The sequence below is a fragment of the Procambarus clarkii genome, unplaced genomic scaffold (genome assembly GCF_040958095.1).
Source record: "Procambarus clarkii isolate CNS0578487 unplaced genomic scaffold, FALCON_Pclarkii_2.0 HiC_scaffold_347, whole genome shotgun sequence".
NCBI lineage: Eukaryota > Metazoa > Arthropoda > Malacostraca > Decapoda > Cambaridae > Procambarus > Procambarus clarkii.
Genome location: NW_027189380.1, coordinates 157,836 through 171,342, shown reverse-complemented (window position 1 = coordinate 171,342; position 13,507 = coordinate 157,836). Strand labels below are relative to the sequence as shown.

Here is a 13,507-nt window from a genome sequence, read left to right as displayed (position 1 = left end):
TGCTCTTGCACACACAGGTGAATAATTATGTACAGTTAAGTTTGGCTTGCTAGCCACAGCCTTTTGTGATGGTTGATGGTGTTAATTAACTTGTCAACCACATGCAACCTAGATTCCCCTGACAAATGTACACCGTCTCTGGTCAGGTTCTGTCTGTAAGGTCTGGCTGTAAATTGTATATATGTGGCATCCAATCTCACTCGTTTTTTCAGTCTGAAATTTATGTACTTAGCAGCTCTCAGGTAGTATTCCGGAGTTACTCCCCAACGATTATCTTGGTTAGGTTGGCGAGGCTCCACTAATGTGAATACTACTGATTCACTGATGAGCTTGAAAGAAGAAATTATGTTTTTGAGGTGTTTGATCACCTCGGCTGGATGACGAGTGGGGTGGATGTCATTACCACCTAAGTATATGATAGTTAGGTGGTGAGGCCACTCTAACGCAGGTGTTAGGGTGGTGTTATTGTAAAAGTTGTGAGCTGTTGCTCCTGGTGACCTAAAGATTCTCACCTCGGTGTGAGGTATAGGTCTAAGTGTTGTGGGTAATTGGCTATGACCCACTAAAGCCACTTTATACATGAGATAAAAGTAGCAATATGTTAGTGTGATCTAGGCTAACTAATGTGTTACAATGTTAGTTGTCACAATTGATTAAATAGTTAGTCTAGCTTCTATCACACAAGGATTAGCTATTAATGGTTAATATTTTAATTATAAATTTAATGCCTATCCGGTTCGAAAAGGACCATAATGTGGGATATTTGGGTTTGATTCTGATTAATTAATAATTAAAGTAGTAAATTAAATTACGAAGGACCACCCGCTTTTAAAGTGAAGAGGGAAACTGAGAATTTAGATCATTAAATAAAGTTCTAGAGAAAACCAGTGACTATGGATATGACTAGAAAGTATGATCATAAGAATAATTAATGGGCTGTATTATTAAAAAACCAAACCTCAAACACCTACATTGGGGGGGTTATTACTGGAGGTCAGTACGTCCAGGAATCAGTGTGGTTCGTTCACTAATTCTATTAATAATAATCTAATCCTATAATTAATGTTGAATATAATATTATTCATACAAAGAAGAACATGAATATGTGCATAATAATGAATTACAGTAAATCACACATTATGTTGAAAACATTCTGAATGTATCAAATTGCAATGTTATGAGTAAAAGAAATAAGCCTTAGCTGGTAATAGATTCCTTTAGATAAACCTGGCAGTCCTCTTAATCTCCAGGTCTGGTACACCGACGTCTGACACGGTTAACATGGAGAAGACAGCATGAGGAATTCATCTCTCGAGCTGCAAAATAAATAACTACCAGTAGCAATTGATTTAACTACTCAATACATATTCAAGATTATTGATATCTACAGAGAAATTTCTAATCGCCTGTTATTAGGTGTTGTCGTGCCGCGTGACGCGCAATCACCCCGCTATTATTAAACCTGTAAATGATGCATCAAATAAAAGGTACTTAGCTGTGGGCACTGTGTAAGTATTAAGATTGCCGTAATTTCGCATCCCAGGCTCCGGTGAACCTATCCTGGATTGATGCGTTTCAAGCTGGCTGATCACGTGTCGTCAGGAACCAAGTCTAGGGGTCCCTTATTTAACACCAGCACTAGTTGAAGATATTATCTGCAAGGTCGTTCACGCCTCACAGTGGCGGCTTTCATCTGAGGATGGACACACTTGTCCTATTTGCTGGACAATGGCGTCTTTTTTGAGTACGGTAAGCGTAGCTTTGCCTCCTTCTGGCCTTGCACGTGTCCGCTTCTCGACTGAGGATGGCGTCGCGTCCCCTACCCCACGCCGAGTCGACGTTCATTACACAAATTATTGGCATGAACATTAATATTTCTCGCATTCGCGCTTGAAACTCTAAAGACTGGACGGGTTTATTATTTAGAGGAACGGAATATTATTATTTAACTATTTTAGAATAGTAAATATATAAGGGAGAGGAATTAATGTCTCCCCATGGCATTCATTGATGACGTTAACACTATCGCGAGGTAGACGGTATAATTCTAACGCTCTATTCGGCTTTTAGTTAGAGAACAATTCGTCTGCAATCAGTTGTCATACAGAATGCTTTAATTATGGAGAATCGTATTTAATTCTCACACAAATTGTATATAATGTGTTTTACTGTAAAGAAATCTGACACAATACTAGCGTTAGATGACGTGAGAATTCTAGCCTAATGCACAGATGAATTATTAGTACAGGAGAATTCTACGAGTTGTTAATTTTACTTACAACAATATTAATATGATTAGTAATAAGTAATGAGAATACAACAATGTTGTATTCGATGTTGGAAATATCCAACACTACTTATCACTACAATCCTGCTAATATCACAACCCGGGTCACTAAATCCTGTAAATGAATAACTGACTACAAGTTTATTTTGTAAAGGAACATAAGAAGTCATTTGAAGATTCCTAGATGGACGAAATAATGTTGTGGTGCTGTGGCTAGTGCTGTGAACATCGTGAACAGCATTGATTCATTGATATTTGAACATTGTACACAGTCATTATCACACTCAGGCTCTTCTGTAATACTATCAGGGCTAAATAATAGCAGTTACATATACATTTTGACATTAGGCAATGCTGTGGTCACAAGCTGCACAGCAGTGCTGTGAGCTCATGCTGCGTGTGCCAGCCTTGGTCACTCATTACTGAGGCTCTCGCACCCGGGAATGTTGCCAATGATTAAAAAAAAACCAGCGTTGAATGTAATGAAACGCCATTTTCTGGGTGAGACCCGGAGGCTCCCCGGAGCTTTACCGGCTGATATGCTAATGTCAGACTTTGGCATCAGTCATGTGTATGGAGTTCTAGGGCCTACCGGGGACCACGAGCCAGAACCTGGCCCCCTCAGAGAGGCAAGGGGAGCAATGGCCTATAGAAACCCCCGTGTGGTTGGAAGCATTCTATGTCTGCCATCGACCGGGTCAAGCATCCAGAAAGGTAAGCATTCCAAAACAAACCCCTATTCTGGTGAAAATTGCTACCTAAAGTCGAACTAGTGGATAGAACTCTTCAACAGAAAACAAGGAAACTAGTATGACGTCATACGTCACCGCGCCGCTGTCTGCGCAGCTCCCCCCTCCCTGGGAGGGGGAAGGGGGAGCCCCAGACCTCCCACGCCGGCTATCCACCCATCAGTTCTGAGGCTGGATGTCAAAACACACAAAAAACGCCGACCGGAGGGAGGGAGGGTTGCCGGGGAGCCTCCGGGTCTCGCCCAGAAAATGGCGTTTCATTACATTCAACGCTGGTTTTCTGGGGGAGCCCCGTCGGCTCCCCGGAGCTAACTACCCACAGAGGAAGGTCAAAGGGACAGAACCGGGAGGCGGACACCACGCGCCCTCCAAGGAGGCGAGACAACCGGCAGCAAACGCCAACCCAAGGCGCCACAGCCCCGAAAATCCTGAGAACAACACGAGAACCACGAGCAGCAACGCCCCTGCACGAACACCAAAAATCCATGCCCGAAAGACCGCAAGGCCACATCGCCCAGACGGCAGCAAGAGCAGCGAGGCCACGAACGCCACAGGCATGAGGGAAGAACACAGGCAGCTTAGCCGCAAGAACATGGCTGACCACCCGGGACACTATCACCCGCGAACTAGGAAGAACAGAACCGGAGCAACGCAAAACGCGCTCCGGACCCAAACGCCGTGGCACGCAAACAACAGTGGAGGGCCGCCACTGAACACAAACGACACACCCCCGGCCCGACCAACGAAGCACCAACAAACCCTGGACCCCTCTAGAATGCAGCAGCCCCACCCCACGCCAGAAAAGATGGAGACTGCTGCCACCAAACAACCAAAACGCTAAAACCGAAGGAGCAAGAAAACTCAGCGACTCGACCCCCAGAGGCAAAGGCCCAAAGGAAAGAGCCGACGAAAAAACACACCGGAACCGAAGGGGCACTACCAACCGAGGAGAAGACAGAGCACGCTGACCAGTGACCAGGATGGTGCAAGCGGCGCACGAACAGGCCGGAGGTGAAACGACGCACAAGACAGCTGACTAACGGTGCAGAAGCAACACCAAGACCGAAAGCAAGCTGAAGCGGCTCCGCCCGCGCCGCACGAAAAGAGGCGACAGTATGTGGCAAGACGACGGCCCCCAACCCCCACCAGAAAACCAAGCCGAGAGTAAACCAAGCTAACAAGAGTAACCACCTAAGAAGGGACAGGAAAAGGAAGGACCGCCAAAATACCCCATACTGCCGCCAAGAGAAGCACACAGGTGGGACACCTACCACGAAGCCACCCGACCACCAACCGGAGGCGAGACCGCGAGGCAGAACATAAGCAGCCCCGACAAGGCCCCTCCGAGCCCAGGAAAAAGGCGGAGCCGCGGGAAGATCTCGGGCGCAACCACCGAAACCCAGGCGGCACAAGGAGATGGAACGTCTGCCGAACAGAAAAACTCCCCAAAGCATGCAAGCCCGCCAGGAGTTCAGAAACGACGAGTCCGACGCGAGACATCGCAAGACCCCCCAAAAAAAAAACCGGCAGGGCAAGCTAGGAAAACAAAGAAGGCGAAAGGGTCGCCGCCAGAACAGTACCCGAACCAAGGGGTACGAACAACTGCAATAGACCGAGACAAAGAAGCACATCACAGGACACAGGCTGACCAACGCCTAAGAACACATGCAGAACATCCCTGCTGCAGAGGAGGCAGGAAGACAGAGCAGAAGCACAAAAACCCCAGGAGAACAACCAGGGGTGGACAATCAGGCAGGGACAGAAAAACCCCCACGCAATCCCCCAGGCACAAAACGGCAGCAAAGTGCCACTCCACAACCGGACACAGGAACAAGGACACGCCACCGTGAAACACGGTATCAATGCACACGTGCAGCAGCAGCAACAGGCACCACTGCAACATGCAACATGTAAATAGCAACTCCCTTCCGCAAAGGCAGAGAACGGAGCAGGCAGACCCCAGACAGGACCAACGGAGACACGACAAAACCCTGCAGGCCCAGAAACCTGCACTAGGCGACCGACGGCGGAGAAACCCCGCTCGATACCCGCTGGATGAGGTACTGGGAGCTCTTTTACACCTGAAGCCCGGCCCAAGGCCAGGCTAGACCGGCCAGAGGGTGGCCCACCAGGCAGCTGCTAGGAGCAGTCCGCCGACCCACATACCCCCCACAACCAGGACGGGCCGGAACTGCCATACGAAAACAGGCTAGTGCGCCCTGGAAGTCCACGGACGAACCAGCAAGAAGGCTTATGCTCGCAAGTAGGTCGTGTAACAAGCACAGACCTCTGATGGTAATACAGTGTTCCCCAAATGTGCCAATAGCACCACTGCACTCCACTGGTACTATCCCGCAAGTTCTACCAGATAGGCGGGACCCAAGAGCCAGAGCTCAAAACCTGCAAGCACAGCCAGTAACCTTACCAGGTGAGTACAGAACCAAACCTGCAACCCCCACACCTCACAACATTAAAAAGGAGGGTCCCCTGAATGACTCCAGCATGGGTTGGACATGCACATAAGAGGGACAAGAAGGGTTGAAAAAAAAGGGACAGTCACTGGTGTGCGAACGGTCTCAGTCGTACAAAAATATACCTGAATAAAGACAGGTATATAAACACCGCATCCAGCGCCCGGCCAAAAGATGCCAGACCGCAGAAACTCACCTGGCGAATGGTGGCACGAACTTGACACGACTCAACCGTGCCCAGAAGAACCTGGGAGCACCGCCAGGTGAAGACGCCTGAGCCGGACCCTGCTGGACCCGCAGGAGAGCAGGGAGAGGCGAAGGAGACGGTCCACACCCATGACGCAGGGAAAACCACAGTGTCCTCCCCACAACTGGGAACCAGGACACCCCCGGCGCGAAGGGGCACATACCGCAGCCAGGGAGAGGAACGAGAGGCGAAGCACTGTAGCAAAAAGGGCGCAAAACACCAACCCTGAAACACCGCCCGGACCAAAACAAACTCCGAACAAAGCTGGCCGAACCGCACACCCTCCCTGCGGGAAGACGCCAGCCAGGACTACTGCACGAGAAAAGTAGCCAAAAGAGGAAGCAGGAACAATAAAACCGGCCAAAGAAGCAAAGAGCCCAAAAAGGAACCCAACCGGGCGACAAGCAGCCCAACCGGGCGACAAGCAGCCCAACCGGGAGACAAGCAGCCCAACCGGGCGACAAGCAGCCCAACCGGGCGACAAGCAGCCCAACCGGGCGACAAGCAGCCCAACCGGGCGACAAGCAGCCCAACCGGGCGACAAGCTGCCCAACCGGGCGACAAGCTGCCCAACCGGGCGACAAGCTGCCCAACCGGGCGACAAGCTGCCCAACCGGGCGACAAGCTGCCCAACCGGGCGACAAGCTGCCCAACCGGGCGACAGACGTTCCAATAATGCGGGAAGTAGCGAAAAACCATCCCGTACCCTCGAGAACACAGAAGCCGACACTAGTCCCGAAGGCATACGAAGGCGCAGGCGCACCTGAGATCAGAAGTCACGCAGAACCCCATCGAACGGGGAAACATGACGAAAACACCGTCCCAAAAAGGGGTGGGAGGAAACATCCACCCACAGGACGGAACCAACCGACTCAAAGGCCAAGGAACCGAGCCCGGGGAGAGGCCGACGCCCAACAACACATACGGCGAGTGGGGAGGAAAAACCCCACTCCGCGTAACCACAAGCCCCGCCTAGAGGGGGATAAAAACCCCCACAGGGTCCAACGGGGCCAAGGCCCCCCAAGTTGGCCCCTTCCCAGCCCCGGGAACTTACACGACAGCCCCGGGGCCGAGCCGTTCCCCCAAAGCCCCGGCCGTACCAGAAAACCGGGGCAGCCGTGAAAACACTAATGAAGGGAGCCCACTGGCAGACTCGTACAACACGGCTGGAGGAACAGGCTCAAATGCCCCCGTCACTACCCCGGAAGGGGAATTCCCCGAGACTGCCCGAGTCTCAACACCATCAAAAACCCCACCCCGAACCTACAGACGGTAAGGAACATAATGCAGGCAGGAAGGGTGATCCAGGGGAAAGACAAGGGGGCGTGGATGGAACCGAAGCAACCAACACCCCCAAGTCCCAAAACGAACTACAACGGGGCAGCCCCGGGGCTCCCGGGGAGGAAACCATGAGAACGTTGCCACCACCAAGGCTCAAGTGCAACGCCCCTGCTGCCCGCACCCGCTTTGTTAGCACAACTGGGTAACCGAGCCACAACGAGCAACCAAACTCGCAGGACTCCGGGTCGAAGGTGTCACCGACCCCACAGGCAGCAGACGGAGGCAAAACAGAGAGTCACCCAGAGACAAAGGGTGAGAGCAACCCTCAAACTCGCTGGAAGCGAGGGGGGGACTCTGGGGTCACATCCATCGGACCCGCGCTCCCCCATGGGTTTCCCAGGGTCCCGAGCGTTTACTATAAGAGGACTCGCACTCGGGTAATCCCAGGCAGGGTACTGCTAACTGGCACCCAAAGCTACCAAACAACTTTCTAAGAGCTGAACCCCCGGGACGTGTACACTCACGGGGACCTAGCAGGGGTACCACCAGAAAATACTCAGAACACAAGGGACACAAGGGGCAAGAACGAAGGCAGACCCCCCACCAGGTAGATAAAAAAAAAGAAAAAGAAAACCCTGCAAGAGGACAGCGTACCCAAGCGGAACAGAGCCGGCCGCTATGATTGGTAAAGACAAGCTGCCTAGTACCCTGCGCCCCACCAGTGCAAAAACTGCCCCTTACTCTAAGGCGAACAAGGGAGACAGAACACCCGAGCACACAAAGAGCGGCCGAAAACCAAGCAGTAAACGACCAAGCAGGGGCAGGACCCAAGGAACTTGTGGAAGGTGGCCCCAAGCCCCAAGGGCAATACTTACAGGGCACCTAGGGAAGGGAACCCTAGGCGCATGCAGCCCGAGTACTGAAGAATCACTCCCGGCTCACGCACCACCTAGAAAACAGACACCACACTCTAGGTACAGTGCTGAAACAACCACTGGAGCCGGAGCACAACCATTGCCTATAGCATCAGCCGAAGAACTGATGGGTGGATAGCCAGCGTGGGAGGTTTGGGGCTCCCCCTTGCCCCTCCCGGGGAGGGGGGAGCTGCACAGACAGCGGCGCGGTGACGTATGACGTCATACTAGTTTCCTTGTTTTCTGTTGAAGAGTTCTATCCACTAGTTCGGCTTTAGGTAGCAATTTTCACCAGAATAGTTTTTTTTTTTAAAATGCTTACCTTTCTGGATGCTTGACCCGGTCGATGGCAGACATAGAATGCTTCCAACCACACGGGGGTTTCTATAGGCCATTGCTCCCCTTGCCTCTCTGAGGGGGCCAGGTTCTGGCTCGTGGTCCCCGGTAGGCCCTAGAACTCCATACACATGACTGATGCCAAAGTCTGACATTAGCATATCAGCCGGTAAAGCTCCGGGGAGCCGACGGGGCTCCCCCCAGAAATTGTGTCGGTTTACAAGAGCCCTGAGGAAGCTGATGTGAACCCCATGTAGCAGCAGGAGTTTTGAATCATACGCTATAATCTGTTAGATCCAGGAGGCGTGTTGTGCACCCCCAGTCGAGTGCCTGCAGGCGGGTTGCACAGTTTAGTGGTTAAAAATTGCCACAGTGCAGCAACAAGGGATTGGAACAAGAGCAAGGAGGACCAAGAATCCTGTGTGTGTGCTGGTTTCCCCTTTCCCTTCCCTTTATAAAAGCAAGAAGCAAGGTATCGTGGTGGTTATTATATTGGTTTAATTGAATGCCTGTATTTCTTACTAATAAACGGGGGTAAATTACTGATTTTGGTTTTCACTAATTCGCAGCTCAGTGATGACGACACATTACAAGAACAGTGTGGTACTAGTACTGGTCTCGTACAGATCCAGTTCGTCGTAAAGCCTGATGACTCTGGAGGCCGTATTGATATTTTGGATGTTTTAAAGCCTAATGAAGGTAATGTATTGCTGACAATTTACTTTTAATATTGCTTTCTTGTCATTTGTAAAGTACTGTATTTCAGTAACTGCATTGTTAATGTGCAAGGGTGTTGTTAGTCAGACTGCTATTAATGGGTCTAAATACAACCCGTTCTCACACAAGACAGCACATATATGACTTAATGCTTAAAGTCAATATGTTGAATATGAATTAGTAAATATGTGATATATTCCCAGTTACTTTTTTTTCCAAGGCCCAAACTCTTCCTCACGTACCAACTTGCGTCTCACAGTACCCGTCCGTCAACCTAGATAGCAGAATAGTCGTGATTGGTTCAATTATAAGGAAAATTGTACTTTTCAGGTCCCACATGGGTTGTGAAATTTACCTACTATTGTCCATGCTCTTAGAATATTATAGATCAGCTACTTCCTATTGAAGGTTCGTAGTTTTGTTTTGAGAAATATTAGTTGTTCTTAGTAAATTATAATAAGCACTAAAAATTATTACATAGAATAACAGTCCTTCACCAATCAATATTATATACCATAGTTAGTGCTTTACAAATCTTTAAAAGATGTTTTGTAGGAACGCTAACAGAAAACGATGGTTCATTGGAATGTCTATGGGGTAAACTACTCTAAACAGGATGGTATTGTGTCTACTATACCAACTACAGGATCGGTATATTGTCCACTACCACCTGTTAGGTGAGTAAGGGGTGCAATACCACCCACAGGATGGGTATGAGGGTCACATCCACCCAGAGGATGAGTATGGGGATCACATCCACCCACAGGAAGGGTATGGGGTCCAATACCACCCACAGGATGAGTATGGCGTCCACTACAACCCACAGGATGGGTATGGGGCTCCAACCACCCATAGAATGGGTATGGGGCTCCAACCACCCATAAAATGGGTATGGGGTCCAATAACACCCACTGGATGTGTATATGGCGTCCATTGCCGCGCGTCGAGCTCGAAAACCGCAGCATTCATCTCGGAACCATGCCTATTTCACGCAGATTCCTTAATAAACGTAAAAGTTTTATATGTCACAAGAAAGATAGAAATATAAGCTTCATTCTAAATACCTTACCATGGGCATATTTAAATTTAAACCGAAGATACGTGTACTTTTATAATAGCCGAGCTCCGACCCCGGACAGATCGACCGAGCAACTCTCTCTCAGAACAATGTTTATTTCACGTGAATTCGTTAGTAAACATATATGTTTTATATGTCTCAAGAAAGACAGACATATAAGCTTCACTTTAAACACTTTACTATAGACGTATTTAAATTTCTAATGAAGATTATTGTATTTTAAAAATTACGGAGCTCCCACCCCGTACAGACTGAACGACAGAGCAACTCTCTCTCAGATCAATGTTTATTTCACGTAAATTCGTTAATAAACACAAATGTTTTATAAGTCTTAAGCAAGATAGAAATAAGAGCTTCATTTTAAATACATTACAATAGACATATTTATAGCTCAAGTGAAGATACATATGTTTTTATAGTAGTGCTTGGTAGCTTGTCGGGCATGGAGTGCAGACGCCTACGCACTTGCCGATATATTGTATAATTAACAAAGATACGCTAATAAAGTCTAAAATCTTATATGCCTCCAGAAAGACCGATATATGAACATTATTATAATTGCACCAAATGAAATATATCATGTTCGAGAACAAAGATATATCAATTTTAAATTAAGTTTCGACTCTCTCTCGGGTGAGAGAGATGGGGCGACTCTCGCCCCATCTATTGGAGATTCTGTGCACTAAAGACCCAAAGCTACTCAAACCCTCCTAGCATTATTTAAGTAATGAAGTAATATGGTATATTTACTCACTATAATGTGGGTGCTGAATGCAGAACATGAGAAAACATATATTTACTCCAAACTAATATAATTTCATTATGAAATAAGTAGCATTAAAGGAAGTCGATGGTCCAAGCAGCAATGTTGTGGAGCGACTTATCCAAGATATATCGTTGTTTGGAAAGTGTTTGTTGGCATATCCAGTTGTCGCACTTCTCTGCTCAAATTATCACAAATTTAAATTATAATGTTAACAAGTAGAATACGTATTTTTAATAAAATCTAACATAACTAGCCAGAAAACATTTAACATTAATTAAAAAATATATGTTTGGAAGTTAAATCGACTTCATAGGACAATGGTTTTGTTATATATACTCGTTATTCGTTGACATGCGTTCGCTACTTAAACTACCATGTACTGTACTTATGTAAAATCTCCCATGTCTCTTCGCTCATCTCACCGAACCCTACAGGCTCTGTGATATATTGTTTAATTAATTGAGATTCACAAATAAAGCTTATAATTGTATATGTTATCAAAAAGGCAGAGCTTAGTTTAGTTCATTTATTATGCACTCCATACCCATCCTATGGACGATAGTGGAGTGTTACAGAGGCACATAATGGGCTCAGGGAATGAGCCCCACAATTCATATAGCCAAGCAAGTTATAATCTTGATAAGCTAGTTACAAAAGTCAATACACATTGTCACATCAACAATGGGCTCGAGTCCGACCACAAGTACAGTTTATAATTTAAGCAACTGACATATATGGAGGGCTAGTGTCACAATTGATATGTTTATCCTACACATAACCCCCTCTCCCCCATCCAATGGGCAGCGGTGGATAGGTTACAATCAAGTCGTTTTTTGCGTTTTATTCAGAGATTAGATCTTATTGGGTGAGGAAAGATATTCATATTTTAAAGAAGGCTTCTTGGCTGATGCTCTCCATTGATGGAAAATATACAACCTTTTGAAAATCAATGTTAGTTTGATCTAGATATTGTAATTAACGAAAGTATTTATGTCATCTGAAAGGTAGAAATATAGGCTACATTTAAAATCCTTTGTCATAAATATAACTGAAGTGAAAACGAAGATATATGCGTTTTGATAGTTACTTGATGGCTAGCTCTGAGAGTGTGAAGCCCTGCACACCAGCCAATAAATTGTATAATTAGTTTCCATATATTTTAATTAATCTTAAAAATCTATATGTCAGAAGAAAGGAAGATGTAGCCGTTAATGTGACAACATTTAAAAATATATATATCTTAAGTTAAATAAATAATACCACCTTATTGCCGGTGTCCGGACACATGAAAATTACCTAGGTATCAGTATCCAGCCAGGCGGGGATCACAGGCTGCACAATACTGATAAATTTATGTAATGCACTACTTGTGGTCGATCTCGAACCCATTTATGATGTGATGACTTATAGTGAATTTTGTAACTAGCTCATTAAGATTGTAACTTGCTTAGCTAAATGAATTGTGGGGTTCGGTCCATTCATTTTCTTTCTTTATTATGCACCCCATAATACACATCCCGTGGGCGGTGGTGTAAAGGATTACAGAGGCACATAATCGGTTCAGGAACTGAACCCTCTAGTTCGTTTAGCTAAGCAAATAACAATCTTTTGACGCTAGTTACAAAATTATTAATGTACACATACTTATGCATACATGTACATATTCATACGTATACATATATACATACACATACATATTTAATCACCACCACAAATACACACATCAGTAATCTTTTGTGTCACAAGTGATTCAACAAGAGGCTCACAACAGTCACTATACAAGGCACTTTACATTTATGGTGAGTCACACAGTTACTAGTCTTGCTGCACACCCACCCAACTGGGCGGCAGCTTTACAGTCATGTGCTCCACACCCACCCAACTGGGCGGCAGCTTTACAGTCATGTGCTCCACACCCATCCAACTGGGCGGCAGCTTTACAGTCATGTGCTCCACACCCACCCAACTGGGCGGCAGCTTAACAGTCATGTGCTCCACACCCACCCAACTGGGCGGCAGCTTTACAGTCATGTGTATGCATTACCTACAGTAAGCAAATTTTGGATACTTCGCTAAGATTTCGAGCAGCACATCATTATGAATGAAGTACTTACACATTTCATGGACACTATTGATGTTGTTATCTTTAAATTCCGCGATTTTTCACATTCCATTATATAATGACGCAAAGTATGCGAATAGTTCTGCTGACAGAGTTTACATTTAGTCAAATCTACATCATCAGATGTTACAAACTTCCAGAGGTACTTGTAGCTGAGCCTAAATCTAGCAGTGGTAACATCTAGAAGTCTGCTAACATTATTGGATGACCCATAGACGAGCGATTCATCAAAGTTTATACAATATTGTGAAATTGACAGTCAGTGTAGTAACATAAATTGGTAAATCATAAATATTGTAAGTTAAGAATCTGATGCATGTGTGTGTGTTGGGAGGGGCGGGGGTTATACCCTTGGTAAGCGAGAGTGGAAAGTAACCTTAGACGTACTGCGGTCAATGTGTGTGTGGGGGGGGGAGTTGGAGGGAGGGTGGGAGAGTCAAATCCACCCTCCAACATCTGGACATAGTACCACCAGCCTCCACAACACTCCATCAGCCTCCAGCTGATGCTTGTAGATGCCTCATCTAACCTCACCTATG

General features: G+C 46.7%; 1 protein-coding gene across 2 annotated transcripts in view; it reads left to right on the top strand.

The window, feature by feature from the left end:
- Nucleotides 1-13,507, top strand: part of LOC138361402 (DNA-binding protein Ets97D-like) — a 196,506-nt gene that overhangs the window by 52,314 nt on the left and 130,685 nt on the right. For both annotated transcript variants that reach the window (XM_069320741.1, XM_069320740.1), the window contains exon 4: nucleotides 8,855-8,984. In XM_069320741.1, coding sequence (XP_069176842.1) covers nucleotides 8,855-8,984 — 130 coding nt within the window. The remainder of the gene's footprint in view (nucleotides 1-8,854; nucleotides 8,985-13,507) is intronic.